The 20,854-nt window shown below is 39.6% G+C and overlaps 1 protein-coding gene across 6 annotated transcripts in view; it reads right to left on the bottom strand.

Annotated features, from left to right (window-relative positions):
• The window catches only part of LOC132273957 (uncharacterized), a 61,540-nt gene extending 44,148 nt beyond the window's left edge, over positions 1-17,392 (bottom strand). Inside the window, exons 1-5 of one of the 6 annotated variants that reach the window (XM_059775086.1) lie at positions 17,166-17,392; positions 15,969-16,432; positions 15,769-15,837; positions 14,966-15,068; positions 4,469-4,576 (exon numbers count right to left, since the gene is read on the bottom strand). In XM_059775086.1, coding sequence (XP_059631069.1) covers positions 4,469-4,576; positions 14,966-15,068; positions 15,769-15,837; positions 15,969-16,282 — 594 coding nt within the window. In that variant the 5' untranslated portion in view covers positions 16,283-16,432; positions 17,166-17,392. The remainder of the gene's footprint in view (positions 1-4,468; positions 4,577-14,965; positions 15,069-15,768; positions 15,838-15,968; positions 16,433-17,165) is intronic. The other 5 variants (XM_059775083.1, XM_059775085.1, XM_059775082.1 and 2 more) reach the window with 5 other exon arrangements.
• Positions 17,393-20,854: the final 3,462 nt, after the last annotated feature.

Genomic DNA, 20,854 nt, shown 5'->3' with positions numbered 1-20,854 from the left:
AAATGAAAATCAGAATAATCAGCAAAACAACATCCAAAAAGATTATAAGCTAAGATTACAAGGAAGAGGTGCTAACCTGAGAACTCACCCACAATAGTACATTCTGTTTTTTATTTTTTTTTTTTTTTATTTTTTTTTTTTTGATAAGTACCCACAATAGTACATTCAATAGAACCCAACCAAAATGCAAAAATATAACAAGACCAAACTTGAAGTAACAAGCCACCAAAGAACCCAGAACTTGACTAGCATCATTTAAACTTAATTAGAGATATAAATATTGTACTTGTACCACAGTGGAGAAGAAGGGTACAACATGAGCAGAACTCCATTCTGTCACCACGTGAACGAAGCGTATGAAAAAAATTTAGGCCTTTCTCATACCAACTGAAGCCAAAAGATACAATCACATAAAAAAATGGCTCCAAGAAAGTATAAAAATTCAAAATATAAATTCTGAACATCAATCAAAGATAACTCAAAAAACAGGGTTATGTTCTTCACAATGGCGTCAACTCCTGCAACTAGGAGGGTAAAGGCAACACATAAAGGAAACTTAGAGACTCTAAAAACTCTATCCGTAGCATCCTGGGATTAGCATTGCTGCCGATCATAGAAAAGAAACCTTCTTTGATAGCAAAGTTCTAACGCTTTGAGCTCCAAGGCAGCCATTAGATTCAGCCATATTTGTTGGGCTCTACAGCTCTAGTTATCTATAATTTTAAAAAGACGCAAAATTACTGTAATGGTAGTAGCAATACTGTTCATGCTACTTTAGCTCATGTTTTTATAGTGGGGTTGAATGGAAAAAGATAAGGGACAATCTAATTTTTGACAAGTTTTGGAGGTAATATTCAAAATACAACAAATACCAAAACGTATTGGGTGAAAAAGTCACTTAACAATGGTAATTACCAATAAGGTAATATGTACTATTTTGGTCCAAAGTGCCTTCAGCACCTTTTGAGGCTTCTTGTTCTCTCTCTATATTTTAAGTCACCATTATATACAATGTTAGATCATCGTCGAAAGGTCAAATTCCGCCATAAACATAAGCAGACGCCATCTCCATCCATCTTCCTTTCTCTCTCTACACACTCTCTCTCTATAACATGGGCCTTGCATGGGACTCCAGAAGAAGACAGAACCGCCACCATCAAAACCCATCTCTCCCTCAACCCAACCCTCCATCTTCAATCCCTCCTCCAGCACCACCCACCACCACCGCCACCATCACCATCAAAACCCATCTCTCCCTCAACCCAAACCTCCATCTTCAAACCCTCCTCCGGCACCACCCACTTTGCCACCACCGCCACCATCACCGTCACAAGCGGCATTCACCCTCAACCCATCACAGACATAGTCGTTTTTGCCACCTAAATATTGCTTCTCTTCCCTTTTTAATGTTGTTTACAACAACCCTTTTGACAATGGCTTCAATTTGGGCAGTGACGCTAATTTTCTTGCAAACCAGAGCTCGAATTCCCCTGGTTTGATGGGTTTCAATAGTTTGAGTTCTCAAACTCACATGGCCACATCGGAGTTGAATTCGAACTCTTGAGCTCCCAGCCAACCGTTTGCTGCTGATGACTGACAACAGCAATGCCATTGGTGGCATGTTTGCTCCGATTGGTTTCGAGGGGTCCGGGGATGCTCTGTTTATGCACAACAGCTGGCCTAGACCCAGTTTCCACAAGTGATTTTGAGAGAGATAAGGGTTTGTTGTTGATGGGCTTGTCGAAGAGGGTAATGGGTGTCTAAATCTGGGGTGAGATTGAAGTGCGTGGCCATGGAGGGTGATGGCTGGGTTCTTTGGATCGGTAGAGAGAATTGGAATAGATGTAGAGAGAGGGTTCTTTGGATCTGTAGAGAGAATTGGAATATATGTAGAGAGAGAGAGAGCGAGAGAGAGAATTGGAATGAAGTCTAGGGGTGTGATTCAAAGAGAAACCCTAACTTTGTGGAAACACCCAACGTTCACCAGCGTAGGATTTTAAGTTCCTCGTGACCATTTCTCCTGATGAATAACCTCGGAGTTGTGGATCTAACACGAGTTGACTCGGAATCGGTGGTCATGAACTCGTCGGTAGTCGATTCCATCTGAATCCCCATTTGTGGTTCAATCCACAACTGATGAAACTCTTTTGAACTTGTTTGGAATATGCTTGTATAATGGAGAGACTAATATAGAGAGAGAGGACAGAGAGAGTAATATGTGAAAGGAGAGAGAGAGAGAGAGAGAGAGAGAGAGAGAGAGAGAGAGAGAGAGAGAGAGAGAGAGGGAGGGAGGAAAAGAATTTGGGGTATTTTGGTTATTTGATAGGTCGAGGCCTGGAGGCAATTGGGTAATAGCTTAAAAGCGTGCCAGGGGCAATTTGGACCAAGTGTATAGATGAACAGTGAAAGTTGTCAATTACGAAATTATTTTGTGTTAACTGACTTTTTCACACAATACTATTGGAATACGGTCATCTTTTGAATATTGCCTCCAAAACTTGTCAAAAATGAAATTGTCCCAAAAGAAAATTCATACGGCCATCCTCATTCAAGAGGGATAAAGGCAAGAAAGATAATAATGATGTTTTTATAGTGAGGTTACTTTTTTTTCATGCTACTATTGCAGGGGAAAATTTTAGTTGTTTTTATCTTCCAAATGATTTTCTATTTAAGATTTAGTTAAGGTTGTGATTAGTTTATTCAAGGTTTGTGATTTCTATTTCTTAGGATTGTGGAACCTGTAAAACGCTTGTAATCGTCTTTCACATTAGTTATATTGAATTGAGAATTACAACTTTAGTGCTTGGTTTAGAAAGAGTATGAACACTTCAATTTTTTCCTTCTCTCTTCTTTTCTCATTTAATCTTGCCTTTCTTCAAGTCAACTCCCATATACCTAAGTTCTCTTCCCAAAACCACACTCAGCCAATTTCCAATTTGTTTTTCCCCAACATTGATTCACCAAACTTCCTGTATAAGTTCACCTTGTAACTAAAAAATGAGAATGAATTACAAACGACACCTGATATATTCTCGTCTTAATGGTTTGTGTAACGTTATTTAGGGGTTGTACTGCAAACTAGCAAACAAACATACAAGTTCCTGCCAGGGTGAAGAGACCATTTTCACCTTATCAACCACAAATATTAGCACCTAACCTGGCCTATTGGCAAGAAACAACAACTAAATAAAACGGTTAATACGCCTAAATCATGCTAGACAACCTTTTATACCAGTCAACTAATGCCTGGGCACACATTAATTTAACCAAGCCAAGAGACCAAATCTGAGAACTGTCTTGTATACTAAACCCCATTATATTGTCTAATTCTTTTTTTAAATAGTTACCATCATATTATCCGATTCTAAGTTGCACAAATTGATTGTTCTTAAAATAGAAACCCCAAAGCCTCATCTAATTCACACGGAATTGAATGCAGTAAAGGAGCCCCATTCTGCAGAATACCAATTCTAGTGTTTAGTGAGCTATGTTTGGAACATTCCCAATAATTAAATGTTATTTTCAGTTAAGGGTGAGTTTGAGATTTAATTCTGCAACTTCTCTTGTTTACTATTACTGCAAACCACAGACACCTAATTCCTTGTTTTATCAACAAGATGTGCAAAATAATAGTAAGTTCAGTTTAGAACTTTTAAATTTATGATCCACTGAAAGCTCTCAACCCCCCAATTGAAATGCAAAACTTGGAAACCTGAAAAAATACTGATGTTGCCAGTGGGTTCAGACATAATATGAGAACTCAACAACAATGTTTTCCACAATTTTAATAGTTTGGCATAATAAAGAATCGGAGCCTGAAGACAGTAATTAAAACCTGATTATTTTTTCTTTATAGAATTCAACAACAATGTTTTCCACAATTTTAATAGTTTGGCATAAGAAAGAATCAGAGCCTGAAGGCAGAAATTAAAACCTGATTCAAGAAAATATCACCAGAATATAACAATCAGATTAAAGGGGAATTCTATAAAGGCAAAAATAAACAAAACATAAAAACTTTTTAAAAAGGAAAAAAAAAAGCCATGAATTACAAGTTCAAAAGGCCCCCAAAAAATGTTACAAAAATTACTTAAAGTGCATGAGCAGCTAGAAGTAAAGATACAGAAATTGGCAAGAGAGAAAAATCAATTAGCAACTGCAGTAGGTAACGGAAGACCAAACTGCAAATGGCATTGTCATGCAACCAAAAAACATCTGTGAGTAGCAGGATTTGGATACAAGTAGAAGATTGTACAAGAACGGCATCAACCAAAAAGAGTTACAATAAGGAAATACATAAGAGTCTAAAAGCTTGAATATTGCACAATAGCATGAGTATAGAGTGGATTGAGACTGACCAGCATACCATACCTTAACTGACTCAGCACCCAGTGTTAATAGGGTTTTCTTAGCTTAACAAACACCATTACCCCAATGCAAGAAAGTGATCAATAATTCGACACCATACCTCTTCATAGCGGCCATGTGCATAATGAAGTGTAGCATCACCAAGCTTTTGTGACACCTCTGGACTAAGTTTATTCTTTGATCCCTTCCGCCTACCTCTCTTCTTGACCTGCATAAGGTGAAAAGAAGTTAAAAGTGTGGAGAATATAAATAAATAAAAGAGACATGTAATACATTCTATTCTTACAAGTTACAAGAAAACTGAAGATATTTCACAAAACATTCAAGCACAAAATAGTGTTGATATGTTTATGAAATCAAATCACTGTGAGATATTAAATAAGCTAGCTAGAATATTTGCACATGATATGCAAGTTTAAGTATGAAGAAAACTATAGCTATTACCAAGGGCTTAGCCCAAGTCCTCCAAGAGTTCAAGTCTCCAGTTGGAGAAATGGAAGTGTGCATGACACTGACTTACCCCGAAAAATAAAGGACTTACCCTGAAAGACAAACTAAAAAAAGGAACTATAGCCATTCAACAAATAGTTCTAACAGAAGTTTTATTAATAGGTTGCGAAACAAGTGAAGCATTTGAAGGCAGGACTAAATTTTTTTAAAAGGATATACTATACAACAGACGTGTGCATACAGAACAAAAGTACTACAGAGTAGTAAACAAAAATAAAACATGTGAACTGAAGCATTGAGAAAAAGGAGGCATTTTCTGGACAATTCAAATGAATCATTGACAGATAGATTCCACTCCCAGAATAACCCATATGTAAACCTGTGTTAAAGGTTTGACACCTAATACTTGAAGTACCTTTTGGTATATTTTGTATCATTCATAATTTCACTTAAAAGCATCCAGTTTAGAAAACTGTTCTAGGAATTCCAAAAAGAAGAGATTTAAGTACTTTTACTTCAATATAAATGAAACATCAGAAAGTAACGAAATTTGAGGAAGTGAAAGATGTGGAGCAAAAATAAGAGTTCCCAACTACTCGTATGTCATAGTCTGTCACATGTGTAGGGATATTGAGTCATGTGTTGGCAAATTCCTACACAAAGCTAGGGTTGTAAGATTGAACAAAATGTCTTGGGTCATCAACAACAAGTGAAGATGATGAAGATGAAGAATACCCAAAACGTGCAGAAAACCTCTCGAGCTCAATCTCATGTCCAGGTTAAGGTAAAATGAGATCTTATAGGACATAGGAATCTAGGTGGGGTTAATCTACTAGATAGAATTGGACCTCCCATGACTTAAGATTGATCTTTAAAAGGCTCAAAACAATGTTTAAAACAATTTTTTTCAAAATTAGAACACATAAATTAATCGAAAATTGTGATGGATAAATTGAACATATTTAAACAGATTTTTAATTTTTTTTTTTTTTTTTTTTTTTTTTTTTTTTTTTGATAAGAAAAATGTAAGGGGAACGCGTCCCAAGCTGTACAAAAACAGAATCTATGAAATCAAAGAACTCAAGAGGTCCACAATGTCCTCAAGAGAAGAAAAATCTCTCCCCCATCCCCAACAAAAAAGAGTACAAATAATAGAAAACTTCAGCACCCCAATGGAAGACTCCTTCCCATCAAAAGATCTTCTATTCCGCTCTTTCCAAAGGTTCCACCAAACGCAAAAAGGGGTCACCCTCCAGAAGTCTCTCGCCTGAGCCCCCACCCATTGGCCCCTCCAAATATCCAGCAATTCCTGAGAAGTCCGAGGCATGACCCAATGAATACCAAACAAACCAAAAATGAGACTCCAACAATCATGGGCCACAGGACAATGCAAAAGAAGATGATCCACTGACTCCCCATTAAACTTATAAAGACAACAACGATTGACAATGATATGTCTTCTCTTCCTCAAGTTGTCCAAAGTCAGAATCTTACTCCAAGCTGCAGTCCACACAAAAAAGGCCACCCTAAGAGGCGCCTTAGAAAGCCACACCGTCTTCCACGGGAAGGTGGTACCATGAAAACCTGTGAGGCACACAAAAAAGGACCAGACCTGGAACATCCCCTGTGAAGAAGGCACCCAAATGAGGGAATCTGCCCCAGTGCCTCCCACCTCCTGTCTATACAAGAGAGCCAACAAACCAGTGACATCATCCAACTCCCAATCCTGAAAAGATCGCCGGAATCGCACATCCCACGACAACCTTCCGTTATCAAAGCAATAGCAGTTCGCAACCATAGCATGTTTATCAACAGCAATCCTGAACAACCTTGGAAACAAAAGAGCCAAAGGCCTATCCTCGCACCAGGAGTCCTCCCAAAACCGGACATTCCTTCCATCCCGAACTCTGAATCTAATGTGTTTGGAAAAATCATCCCACCCCTTCCCAATCGCCCTCCACACCCCCCCTCCACTGGCAGACCTGACTGGCCTAGCTGACCACCCCCCTCTCTCCTCCCTAAAGCGACACGAAACAACCCTTCTCCATAATCTATGTCTTTCACTGCCGAATCTCCAAAGCCACTTGCCAAGAAGAGCACTGTTGAATGGCGCCAATCTCCTAATCCCAAGCCCTCCCAACTGATGAGGCCAGCAAACCTGCTCCCATCTGACGAGATGATACTTAAACTCCTCTCCGCGACCCCCCCAAAGGAAGTTACGTTGAAGCATCTCAAGTCTTCCAACAATAGAGGCCGGAGCCCCAAAAAAGCGAAAGAAAGTACGTTGGGAGGCTTGACAAAGTATTTTTCACTAACGTAACTTCTCTCGACCCACTCAATCACTGGGTCCCAACTTCCCACCCTCCTAACCGAGTCCCCCAGCGGCAAACCTAAATACGAGATAGGGAAGCGTTGCGTCCCACACCCTAAAACAGCAGCCAAAATGTCCACATCCTGGACCTCCCCCATAGGGACAAGCACACTCTTACCCACATTGACTTTCAACCCACAGACAGCCTGAAAACAGACCAAAACACATCTCAAATACCTCAACTGGAACACCTCTGCCTCGCAAAAAACAATAGTGTCGTCCGCAAAAAGCAGGTGAGAGATCTCCATCTGCTGAACCGAGTCAGGGCCGATCTTGAAACCCCTAATGAAACCCAAATCAACCGCCTTTCTCATCAACTTACTAAGAGCCTCCATAACAATAATAAACAGGAACGGAGAGAAAGGGTCACCCTACCTCAAACCGCGAGAGCTACCGAAAAACCTCGTAGGAGATCCATTCACCAACACCGAAAATCTGACAGTGGAAACACATGTAACAATCCATTTCCTCCATCTCTCACCAAAACCCATCCTCTCCAACAGATAAAACAGGAAATTCCAGCAAACATAATCATAGGCCTTCTCGATATCCAGCTTGCAAAGAACACTAGGAGCCCCACTGCAAAGTCTAGAATCCACACATTCACTAGTAATAAGGGCGGAATCCAGGATCTGTCTACCCCCAATGAAAGCATTCTAAGACTCAGAAATAACTCCGTCCAGCACCTCCCTCAATCTAAACGCAAGGACTTTTGCGATTAGCTTATAGATGCATCCAATCAGACTAATGGGTCTAAATTCCTTGATGTTAGAAGCGCCACCCTTCTTAGGAATGAGGGCAATAAAGGATGCATTTAGCGATTTCTCAGACCGCCCCCTGGAATGAAATTCATGAAAGGTGCCCATAACCTCGTACCGAACCACCTCCCAGCTCTCCAACAAAAATCTCATAGTAAAACCATCTGGGCCTGGAGATTTATAACCATTACAACTCTTTAGAGCCTTCAGCACCTCCTAGTAAAAAGGACTCTCCAACCCATCCCTTTCCAAGGCAGAAATAGAATCAAAGTGAAGACCATCAAGCCATGGCCTCCATCGAAGAGGCTCAGAATAAAGCCTTTGGTAGAAAGAGACTATGCCGCTTCGCACCTCCTCCTCTGTAGTTAAGATCGTACCATCCACACACATCCACCCAATGTGATTACTCCTTCTATGAGCATTAGCAGTTCTATGGAAGAACTTGGTATTCCGGTCTCCCTCTTTGAGCCACAAGGCCCGAGATTTCTAGCGCCACGAAATTTCCTCCAAAACTGCAATCTCCACACATTCTACCTGACAAGCTACTCTCCTACTGGCGATGAGATTCAGAAAGAACTCCCTCCCCTTCCAATCTATCAATCTCAGCAATATCAACCAATGCCCTATTCTTCCTCCACTCCAAACTCCCAAACACCTCCTTATTCCATCTTTTGAGATTATTTTTCAGAAGTCGAAGCTTTCCTGCAAGAATAAAACTCGACGTACCCACCACCAGGTTCTCCTCCCACCAAGGGTGCACAAATCCTTAGAAATTATCCGTTCGAAGCCACATATTCTCAAATCTGAAAGGAGTGCTATGAGAACTCAAACCTCCACAATCCAAAACCAAAGGGATGTGATCCAACGTCACCCTAGCCAACACAGCCTGAACAACATCCGAGAACTTCTCCTCCCAGTCACCGGAAATCAAAAATCTATCAAGGCGAGAAAAAGTTGGAACTTCCCTTCCACTGGACCAAGTGAAAGAAGCTCCCTCAAGAGGAAGATCAATAAGCTGATGGCCATCAATAAATTCAGAAAAGTGCATCATAGCCTGAGTCCATGGACCACATGTAGATCCCTCTGTCAGGGACCTAACCACATTAAAATCACCCGCCACACACCAAGGAAGAGACCACCTTCCCTTCACCCCACTCAACTCCTCCCACAACCCATCCCTTACATTATCATCGACCGGCACATACACCCCAGAAAAACCCCAAGTAAAACCATCCTCCTCCATCACAAAGGCACAAGACAGCGAAAATCTCCCCCTACAAGCATCCACCTTAGCCATCCATCTCCTATCCCACATAAGAAGAACACCGCCAGAAGTCCCAACAGAATCCAGCGCCTCCCACTCAACAAACCGATTACCCCACAAACTCTTCACCACACGATCAGTCATAGAATCAATCTTTGTTTCTTGAAGATATACCAAATGCACCCCCCATTTCCTCACCGCCATCTTTACCACCTTTCGCTTGCCCGAATCATTAAGACCGCGGACATTTCAAGATAAAAGTCGTAGCTTCATGAGAAAACAATCACCCCCATCACCCCCTTACCCCTCCCTCCTCCCTTACCACTACCCCTCTCTTTCTCCCCTCGAATCAACCTATCGTAGTTCACATTTCCTTAGCTCCCTTTCCCCTCTCCACGGAGAAAGGTTCTTCTTCTTCCTGCTCCTCCTCCTAGAAAATTGAATCATCTCCCCCTCACTCCCCTCTGCCGTGGCCTGAAGAATTGCTAAGGCCTGATCACGATTACCCCTGCAAGAAACACCCAACAGATCACTAATGGCCCTAATATTAGCCTTGACCCATTCATTTCCGTATCCTCCCTTTCCTGCCTGCACTCCTTGCTACCCAAATCCTCTGGATGAATAACAACCAAGGGGTCCACAACCCCCAGATTAGCATGACCCTCCTCCTTCCACACAATCAAATCAAGAGAACTGCCCTGAACCATCCTGCTCCCATCTTCCTCACCTCCCTTGGCCTCCACTGCCTCCTCAACATGTGGCAGCCAGTCCTCACCATAATCCAACACACCTTCCTAGATGAAAGGGTCCGGGTTGCAGTCAGCAGTTTGATCATCAGACGAAAGTCTGTGCTTCTGCAGTTCCTTCACCAAAAGAGAAGCTGATTCATCGCTTGGGGAAATACGGATGTCTTTGCCCACACAGACAGTCACCAAATCCGGAGGGCCCTTCAAGCAAGTCACTTGGCCACCTTTCAAAGATGAACACAGCCCTTCCGTTCCCCCCAAAAGAGGCATGGCCGGCCGACCCATCTCCTCCCCTAGTGAATCATAAAATTGAGAAAAGGAAGAAAAATCCTAACAAGTCTCAGCAATCCCAACACATAACCGGTCAAAATCCCTATCAGCAGACAAACAAACCGTCCCATCCCTTTCTGACAGCCCAACAACCCCACAATCAGAGCCAACTGTAGAACTCGGCACATCCACCGAGTCAACCTTAGGAACAGGCGACAACATCTGCTGCCTCCCATCAAGAACCTCCCCCCCTTTGCTTCTCAACATCTCACAAGAAGGAGTAGAAGAAGAGATAAAAGCTGATGAAGAGTTCCGAACCTAATAAGGATTAGACATACCTGGACACGAATGAGGAACCTGACGGGCGACCCACTTCTGTTTGTCCTTTCTGGTCCATTTCTTGCTGGGTTGCTTCGGAAAACTCCACGAGGGACCATCCTCTTGTATGGAATCACAATCACCATGCTCATCATCACCCAAAAACCTAGACTGAAGGAGATCAAATCTATTACCCGAGAGTCGGTTCTGACAACACGATCCATGCCGGAAAGTCTTCGGACAAATGCCATCCCCCTTCGTCAAACTTAAGCTCACCTTTGCCCAGTTCTACTTCTCTTTCCTCGACCAAGAACGTGAGGTCGATCTTCTCTGTAACATGTCCGAAGGAGGTTCTTGAAAAGCAAGACTGTTAGCCGCTACAGAAAATGAATTGGGCTGCCCACCTTGAACTGAAATTGACAGGCAATTATTGGGGCCCCATTTAACCGCCCTAGCCTTAGCCATTCTTGGCTTAAACTGAGCTGGCCCAGAAGAAAAAAGTGGCCCAGAGAACTTAAGACGTCCATCCCGCTTAACGGGCTTGATGAGCCGCCCCGGCCCAGAAACTGGCCTAGCCCCACCCCACTCAAGCGAAGTCCTTCCAGTCACTTTCAAGCCCACTACATAAGCCCCACTCTGGATCGGCCCTACAATGTCTTAACCAACTGAATTTGAATTCAAAGAACCCCGAGGATCACGTGACTCCACACGTGGTGGAACAGCTGTCTTCCACTCACAACGGGCGTCATTCCTCCTCTAACCACGTGTCACAGAAGCATCCTTCCCACTACCACTCGCCCTAGGCGCGTGATGGCTCAAACGTCCCTGACCTTAACGGCGGCTGTTTTGCACCTCCGCCTTTTGGAACTCCAGCTTAGATCCAAGCCCACCACCAAACCTTCAAGACAAGCGGGGAACACTAGCCGATGCCGCCGGTGGTCCTAAATCACCTTTACCGGAACTTTTACCGAAATTTACCCCAGACAACGAGACCATGGTCGGAACAATTTCTTCAGATAACAAGATTCTGAAAGCCCACCGTCCATCCTCCACAACGATATTCGTCGGAATCTCACCGCCGTCAGCCACGATGATCACAATCCTTTCCGTGTCACTCATCTCGAAAGCCTCCACATCCCGAAAACCTCCACACACATCTCCAATGGCGACGAAGAGCTTCTGGCACCAAAGATGCAACGGCAGACCATATAGAATAACTCGCCGGCAATTAAACCTCAACCTCAACCCAGAGCACCCGACCCTGTAATACCAGGGATCGATGAAAAGCTAAGCCTCACCCCAAGATTTCTTGCCCCAGTCCAGAACCTTATGAGCCTCCAACACCGACGAGAACCAGAATAGTAAAAGCCCGTCCGGCAAAGAGTTAACCCTAACCCCGCCCGAAATCAACCAAGTCTTCGTGGCCCAATCTTCAATATTCTCCAAAGACCCCACCTCTCTATCAAATCTCCCCACAAGGCAGGCCCTAAGAACACATTCTCGAGAGGAGGTGGTGAGAGAATTCACCCTAAACACATGATCCCTAGAAGAAGGGATCCGTTCCACCTCCCCTTTCAAATCCAGACGAGGAATACGAGCAACCTCTAAATAAGACAACTTCTGACAGTCAAGCGTTTTCATGAACAAATCCACAAAACAACAGACCAACAAAACCAACAAAGGAAGAGAACAAAAGAAAGAGAAGAATAGTGAGCTCGAGTGATAGATGGAGAGCTCGAACCAACTCCAGAGAGCATTGAGTGATAGGTTGATCACTCAAACTTGCTGGGAACATCACTTTAAGGAAACTGGAGGGACTTCCAACGCTCAACCTTGCCTTGGATCGATCAATCCGATCAAAACTGATTTGGAAACTTGCGAAAATCAGCATTTTAGTTGGCTTTTTTTCCTACTGGCCACCAATATAGGGCTATAGGCAGTCTAGGGTATGATTTCACATGATTAAGAAATTTTATATCTATTAGAGGGAGAAAGCTTTGATATCAACCTTGGGTTTCTAAGGGACACCATATTCTGTGTGATTGAATGCTCAAAACAAGGTGAACTATTATAGACTTAATTACTTAAAGAATTATCAACCATAACATCAAAATTGAAGATTGGAAGACTGGTAGAGGAGATCAATATAAGAGGAAGATCAAATCGCATGAGGAACGGATTTGTTGATCAACAGCAGCAGAGTTCGAGGTTAAAAATTAGAAGTAAGGTAAGGTATGAGTGACGGAAGAGGTATCCCCAAGGAAAGAGAAGGAAGGGAATGTATCCCATTCCATTGGCCTTTGCAATGCACCAAACAAGGGTAAATGCAAAGGAGAAGCAACCTAAGTTTAATTACTTAATTTCGTGTGTACAACATTTAAGGCTCATAAATGAAACAGGTCATCTCAATTATGGTCATAAGACCATAATTGGGACGTGAAGATAAAAAGTGGTTGAATTTCTCGTGAAGATTTTAATAATAGTTTAGAGCAGCCAATAAATCCCAAAAAGAAACTAATTCATATGAAAGATAAAGTCTATAATGAATTTTTTTTATAAAGATCAAGAATCGCAACTTATTCTCCAAAAGGTTTCGATTCCACGCAAGGACATGGATAATAAGTTGGGTTCATCAATGTCACTTTGCATAGTTGTCAAGGGCAATGCATAAGGAGGGTACATCTCTCTCATCTCTTTTCCTGTTCTAGGTGTTTGCCATTGTTAGTTGAACTGGAGACTTGCTTGCATTACCAAAGGTTTAGTTCTAGCAGAGCAAGGTAAACAAGCACATCACAATAGTTCGGGAGTAAATCAATGAGTATTATCCATGACAGACAATTTGTGGTGTGTCTATAGGGGATCCATTAGAAGCACTATAAATGAAAATGTGTTCTCATGTTCATGGGATGGGTATCAAGCAGCATGGATGAGGACATGCCCAGAAAAAAATACGAAGTACCTAGGTGAACGGTGAACCCAAGCTAAAAAGAGAAGAAGAAAACTCACCTGATGATGCAGGATCACCGTTTGATATTAATGTTATGCTGTCTATAATCACTTTAACAGCAGGCTAAGGATTAGATAGCTTAAGATTTTAAGGTTTCAGAATACAGAAGAGTATAATGATTTTTAGATGAAATGAGTCAGAAACTTAGGATTTATGTATTTGTTAGAAATGAGTATCTACCAAGAAGGAGAAGAAGAAGAAGAAGCATGAAAAGTAATTTTTTAACCAATCAAAGACTTTCATCAACTGAACTCTTCAGATTCAATCAGAATTCACTGCAATCTGATTTGATACAATATTCCAAATCTATATTTTGTTCAAAGCAAGCTTGGTGAATGAAAACCTAGCAAAACAAAACCAAACATTTTTACTTTATTTTTTTGGCGTGAACCATTTAATAACCAAACGGAACTCGATTTTGATGTAGCATTTTAAATCCAGCACTAAACCTATTAAAGAACAGCTCCTAAGAAGAGAACCTAAATGTTTAAGAAAATAAATAGAAGAAAAGAAAAGAGAATATAATTTTCAAAAAAAGAAAGAAAAGGAGAGAGAAGACTAGACAGTCACACCGAGGTTTGTTAGGAACACACACCTAAGGAAGGATGCATTACACATCACAAATAGGCTTTAAAAGATTTGTTTTCAATTTTTCATTCCAAGCAATAAAACAAAGCCAATACATTATTATATACAAAAGATTATAGCTAGGAGAAGGAACTTGGTGGCAAATTTATCATGGTAGCCTTCTAAACAAACGAAGTCTACTAGACCTGACCAGAAAGCACGATTAAGCTCAAAATTAGAAAGCTCGCCTTGGCAGGGGGGCCCCTTCCTCCTCACCAAAATCCAAGAAATCCAAATAGGGTTTCCAAGAGCATACCTTTTATGACTCAATAACCATCGCATTACCTAGATTCTTTTGCAAATTGTGAATCCTTGAGGTTGATGCACCCTAATCTAATTCAAGTTTTCTTTATGTTGTGGAGACGCCTTATAATCAGAAGTTTTATGCTTAAGCGAAGAAATGTTCTAGGTAGATGCATGATCTGGGACCCCCAGAATTTGTATGCAAGATGAGCCTCCAAGAGAGCCAATCAACCAAGTAACTAGGTTTTGATAATAAGGTAGGATCCCCCTGGATCTAGCGGCCAGTCAATCACTGAGCAAAGAGTAAATTTTAAAAAGACCTCATCATCAATCTAGTGACCGCCTGAACGGTGAATCACTGCTCAAAGAGCGAGCAGCTGTCAGGTTTAATAATTTGGTGGGATCCACAAATGTAGTGGCCGGTGAACTGCTTCTTCTTCCATGAAGATTCAGACAAAACCAAGCTTGGATGGATAGTTGTTTTCTTCACAATTGTTGACAAATGAACTCAGCTCTAAAAGTGATGACAAGCATATATCATACCTTCCTTGATTTTCTCCGCGTACCAAAGTTCATGGCTTCCATTATTTCTTCAAAGCTTGCTCCAACGCCATCCTCTAGCCTTGACTTCTTAGTTGGGCTTCCACTGCCATGGAAACTCGATATAGTAAGATTCTGAAGGTCCTATTCAAGTACATAAGTGCCAATTTTTACAAGACTACAACATAATTTAATGAAAATTATTTCATTTATCCAAACGTAAATAACACTTTCCTAGAAGTAGAAGCTTAATCCCCAGCTAACTCATGTAACTTGAAGAATGCAAAGAAATATATGGATTTGGGATGTAAATTTTCATCCATCGGTTAAACCATGCTAAAATTGGCCCGATTATAAGTGGGTTGACTTTGAGTGGAAAATGAGCCACTTTCTGTTCAAATTTTTAAAAATTAGGTTCATACAACACAGCATGACCAATTTGGCCTCCATAATAGAAAATGCTTAGATTTCATGAACATAAGCAGTTTAAACTAGTTTGGGCGATTAAAAACCCAACCTCACAAACCCACAACATTAGTCACATTAAACCCACCCACAAGTAAGGCTAAATTATGGGTGACACACAAACCACAAACAAAGTTTTCTTCAAATACCACTAATAACTTATGACCACAAAATCATGATACTTACATATGTGCATTCAATACTTCTAAATATGCATAGACACGAAACAAGTTTCTTACAATGAATTAATTGCATCTATACATATAGAGACAGATAACAAGAACGTGTGACAATAATATGAACAAACTATTTCTTTCTTTTTTTTCTTAGTTGATACTCACCCCTGCCAACCACCCCCCACCAAATGAATTGTTTGCACCCAGGAGGAGTCGAACCTTAGAGTCTTAAACCTGATGCTTGACAAACTATTTCTTGTAAGTAGCTATTTTGAAATTAATACTTGTAATGTGCAATTATGACATTAAGTAATTCAATGCATAAATAACATAATGGCATAAAACAAATGTAGATAGATGATTACCTGTGGGGAGGAGGAGGATGCTCAGCGAGTGCCTTTCGCTTTTTTTCAGCCAGAGCTTCGTACTCATGCTCCATACGCTCAAATTGCTCATAAGGCTGAACACCACAAGCATCGTCTTCCGTGAAAGCCAAAGGATCCATATCGCCATTGAATTCGAAAGTATAAGCACCATCCCCATCTTCATCTTCATCTTCACCTGCAATGTCGTCTCCATCTTCGTCTCTTCGGTTCAAGGCAAAATCTGAATCATTAACCTCTGCACCATCATCATCATCCAATTCACTGGTACTTCTAATTTCTCCTCCTCCTTCCATAATAAGCTTTAAAAAAAAACTGCTATGAAAGAAAAAAGTGGTAGCAGTTTATCCTTGATTGTGAAGGACTGAACAACAACAGAACATTTCTGTACCCGTCACAAGTCCACCACGAGGACCCAAACATTCAACAATGCCCTCTCTCCAAAACTGCAATTAAGAAAAAATTATGGGGTTTGTTAACTTCACAAAACCACTGTACTATAATATTTTCCCATATCACCCCTGTATTAACAAAGTCATCAAAACACCACATACCAGTTTATTCCAAACACACAATACCTCCAATTACACAACTCACCCCACAAAGGTCAACTCTTTCCTCTCTCAATAATCCAAAAGGCCTACTTCTCCATACTAATTTCTCTGGCAAAAATAATATTTAAAAGAAAGTACTAAAAAACACCACAATTCACAAAAACTGAAAGCGAATAAACAGAATAATATCCATATTAAGATGTCATGTAGATGCAATATTGCAATGCATGTACCTAATTTAGAGAGAACAACATATACCTAATTCATACTTCCTTTTCAAGACCAAATTCATACTTCATTTAGAAATTAGAGAGAACAACATATGCAATGCATGAACCTAATTCATACTTTACTTTCAAGACCAAAATTAACCATAAAAGGCAAACCCACGACGAACTGAAAGAACATCAAACAGAGTAATATCCAGATTTAAAGAGAACAACATATAGCAATGACTAAATTTGTGACAACCATGCGTAGTAAAGAAGAAATGAGACAAACCCACAAACTGGAAATAGATAAATACACACACAATTACACATGCATATGCATATATATATATATATATATATATATATATACTCACGCGCTCTGTTTGTAACATGGAGAGAAAGAATTCACTTACGTTTTGAGACATGAATGAACTGATCTGAGCTCAATTAAAGTCCATTGATTCTCGGTATTGACAAAATGTGTTTGAATTTTGAGCTTAGCTTCTTGTTTTTCTTCGTATGTGTGTGTATTTGCAATTTTGCAGAGAAAAATAGAGAGAAAAACCTGTAAGAGAGCGCTCCTTATATAAAGTGACATCTGGAATAGTACAAAAATATTTTCGGAAAGCTAGTGGACTACAGTACTAAAATATTCAGATAAAAAAATCCTAAATTACGTCTTCCTACGCTGACCAATTGCAAAAAAACCAAAAAAAAAAAAAATTACATCCCATAAATGTGTGAGATCCCCAAATAATTGATGTCATCCATGTATCACATTTGAGTCTTACAGTGGAAACTCCATTTGAGTCACAATGGAAGCTAAAATCCAAGCCTATATAAGGCCACGTGTACGTACCATTTGGAGACACTTGAATTAAAAAACATTTTCTCTCTCTTTTTCGTGTTCTCCTTGTGCGAAAGTTTCTCTAATATTACTTTACATATATACATACATATTTATTTATTACACGTTATCAGCACGAAATTTTATTAATTGAGAAAAAAATTCTATTTTTCTTTCTCACTTCAAAGGGTAAGAAAAATAATTATTTATATTAAACTGTTGTTGTTCAAGTCTCACATAAAATTAAAATTGTTGAGCCTGCAGTCTCGCAAATACTTATTTATTTATTTATATTATCATATTTTTGTCTATTCTTTATAGAAAAGTAAATTGCTAAGCCCGAAGTCTCGTAAATACTAAATTATTTAATTTGCAAACTCGAAGTTTTGCATATATTAATATACTCTTTGTGAACCTGAAGTTTTACGAATATTTGGTACTCTTTGCGAACTCGAAGTTTCGCAAAATTTGTTGGCCTAAAGTCCAGATGAATCTAAAATTCTTTGACCTAGAGTCATTTACACTGAGTACCCTTACAAACCTGAAGTTTTGCAAAACGTAGAAATATATATTATATGTGTCTTTTAGTGTAAATATATTTTGTCTTTTTGCCATTGTTTTGTTTACTGAAAGCACATGATTAACTTTTTGACATTGTGTAGTATATTTATTAACAATTCATATTATATTTGCTAAATATCTAGTTACAATCTTTTACATGTTACTTCATGTACATTACTATACATATAAATTGGCTCAGATTTGAGTACGTAAAAGAAAAAAAAAAATTTAATTACCACAAGATTCGAACCGTGGCCCTTTTATACGCAAGTTGAGTTAATGAGCCACCAAGCCACTTGTTCTGTTGTGATTATAAATTGACTATTATTTATATATATGGTATCACCACTATGCAAATCATATTATAATGACTGCAGTATTTTTATAATCTCAAATTGATTATTCTTTTAATAAAATAATTCTAACTATGTTATTTTATCATTTATAGTTCATAATGTCAAATCTTACCAAGCTTAAATTTGTGGCACTTGATATCTCGGGCAAAAACTACTTGTCATGGATCCTTGACGCCGAGATCCACTTGGATGCCATGAATCTCGGAGAGATAATTAAGGAAGAAAATAATGCGTCTCTGCAGAACCGCGCGAAAACTATAATCTTTCTTCGCCATCACCTCCATGAGGAATTAAAAACAGAGTATATCACGGTTAAGGATCCACTTACACTGTGAAAAAATTTGAAAGAACGATATGAGCATCAGAAAACTGTGATCCTTCCAAAAGCCTGCTATGACTGGATCCACCTGCGATTGCAGGATTTTAAAAGTGTAAGTGAATACAATTCAGCCTTGTTTAAAATCAGCTCATAATTAAAATTATGTGGAGAAAAAATTACTGATGAGTGGTGATGATACGTTAGAAAAAACATACTCCACATTTCATGCCTCAAATGTGCTCCTGCAGCAGCAATATAGAGAGCGCAGATTTACCAAATATTCTGAGCTGATTTATTGTTTGTTGGTAGTTGAACAGAATAATGAGTTTTTGATGAAAAACCACCAGTCCCATCCAACTGGATCTGTACTATTCCAAGAAGCGAATGTGTTCTCATTTCACAATCATGGACGTGGACGCGGACATAGTGGTGGTCGTGGATATGGTCGCAATAGAAATAATTATAATAATCGTGGTAGTCATAATTCCTCATTGACTCCCAGAAGGAACTCCACACTGTCCCACCAGAAGTGGAATTCAAATGCGACCAAGCAGGCAAAAGGAAAAGCTTTGCAGAACAAAGCTCCTGAGATATATGATGACAAGCTTTGTTATAGATGTGGAATGAAAGGTCATTGGTCGCGTACCTGTCGTGCGCCCAAACATCTAATTGATTTTACCATGCCTCAATGAATGATAAGAGAAAAGGAAAGGAAATTGAAATGAATTTTGTGGATGACGACTTACCAGTTGATATTACTCACCTTGATGTTTCTGACTTCTTTGCTGATTCTAGTGGTAGTATTGATCATTTGATTAGTGATGGAAATGTCAATACCAATTAATATGTTCTTCTCTAACATGTTATCCCTTGTGTGTTTTATCTTATCTGTATCAGTATGTTTAAATTTTCATTGTATCCATATGTCTCTATCTAAGTTGTACCGGTATGTTTTTATTTTGGCTATCTTGTATGTAAATCTAGTTTGTATTTCAAGTTTGAAGTAATAAAATCTATATTTTGTGTATGAAGAAGCATGGATCTGACTAAGGCATTGATTGTACCCAAGATAAATGGTAAAGATATATGTCTGGCAGACAGTGCAACAACGCACACCATACTCTGAGATAGAAAATATTTTTCACGTATAACATTAGTTGAAGCTCGTGTCAATACAATATCAGGTCCAGCAGATCTAATTGAAGGCTCCGAAAAAGCTATCATTGTGTCACCATGTGGAACAAAATTGAATATTGATGATGATCTATACTCCACTAAATAAAAAAGAAATTTATTAAGTTTTAAAGATATACGTCTCACCGGTTATCATATTGAGACTATAAATGAAGGAGGCGTTGAATATCTCTGTATTACATGCCAGAAGCATGTATTAGAAAAACTCCCTACTTTATCTTCTGGATCATATTATACAAATATAAGAGTAATTGAGTCACATGCAGTGACGCACCAGAAGTGCTTTGACCCAAATATTTTTGTACTTTGGCATGATCGCCTTGATCATCATGGGTCAACAATGATGCGCCGAATCATTGAAAATTCACATAGTCATCCACTAAAGAACCAGAAGATTCTTTTAGCAAATGATTATCCTTGTACCGCTTGTTCACAGGGTAAATTAATAGTCAGACCATCACCTTCCAAGGTCGTTGTTGAATGCCCACCATTTTTACAATGAATTCAAGGGGATATATGTGAACCAATTCATCCAGCGTGTGGACCATTTCGATATTTTATAGTCTTAATTGATGCATCAACACGGTGGTCACACGTAAGTTTACTTTTTTCTCGTAATGTTGCATTTGCTCGACTCCTTGCTCAAATAATCCGATTACGAGAACAATATCCGGATTATCCAATCCAGACTATCCGTCTTGATAATGCCGGGGAATTCATATCTTAATCATTTGATGACTATTGCATGTCAATTAGCATTCTTATTGAACATCCTATTGCACATACTCACACCCAAAATGGTCTTGCAGAATCTTTTATCAAACG

Source organism: Cornus florida, unplaced genomic scaffold (genome assembly GCF_030987335.1).
Source record: "Cornus florida cultivar Cherokee Brave unplaced genomic scaffold, ASM3098733v1 CherokeeBrave_3.0.0_Hap2_Chr09, whole genome shotgun sequence".
Classification (NCBI taxonomy): domain Eukaryota; kingdom Viridiplantae; phylum Streptophyta; class Magnoliopsida; order Cornales; family Cornaceae; genus Cornus; species Cornus florida.
Note: the sequence above shows the minus strand (reverse complement) of the source record. Positions and strands in the feature narration are given on the sequence as shown.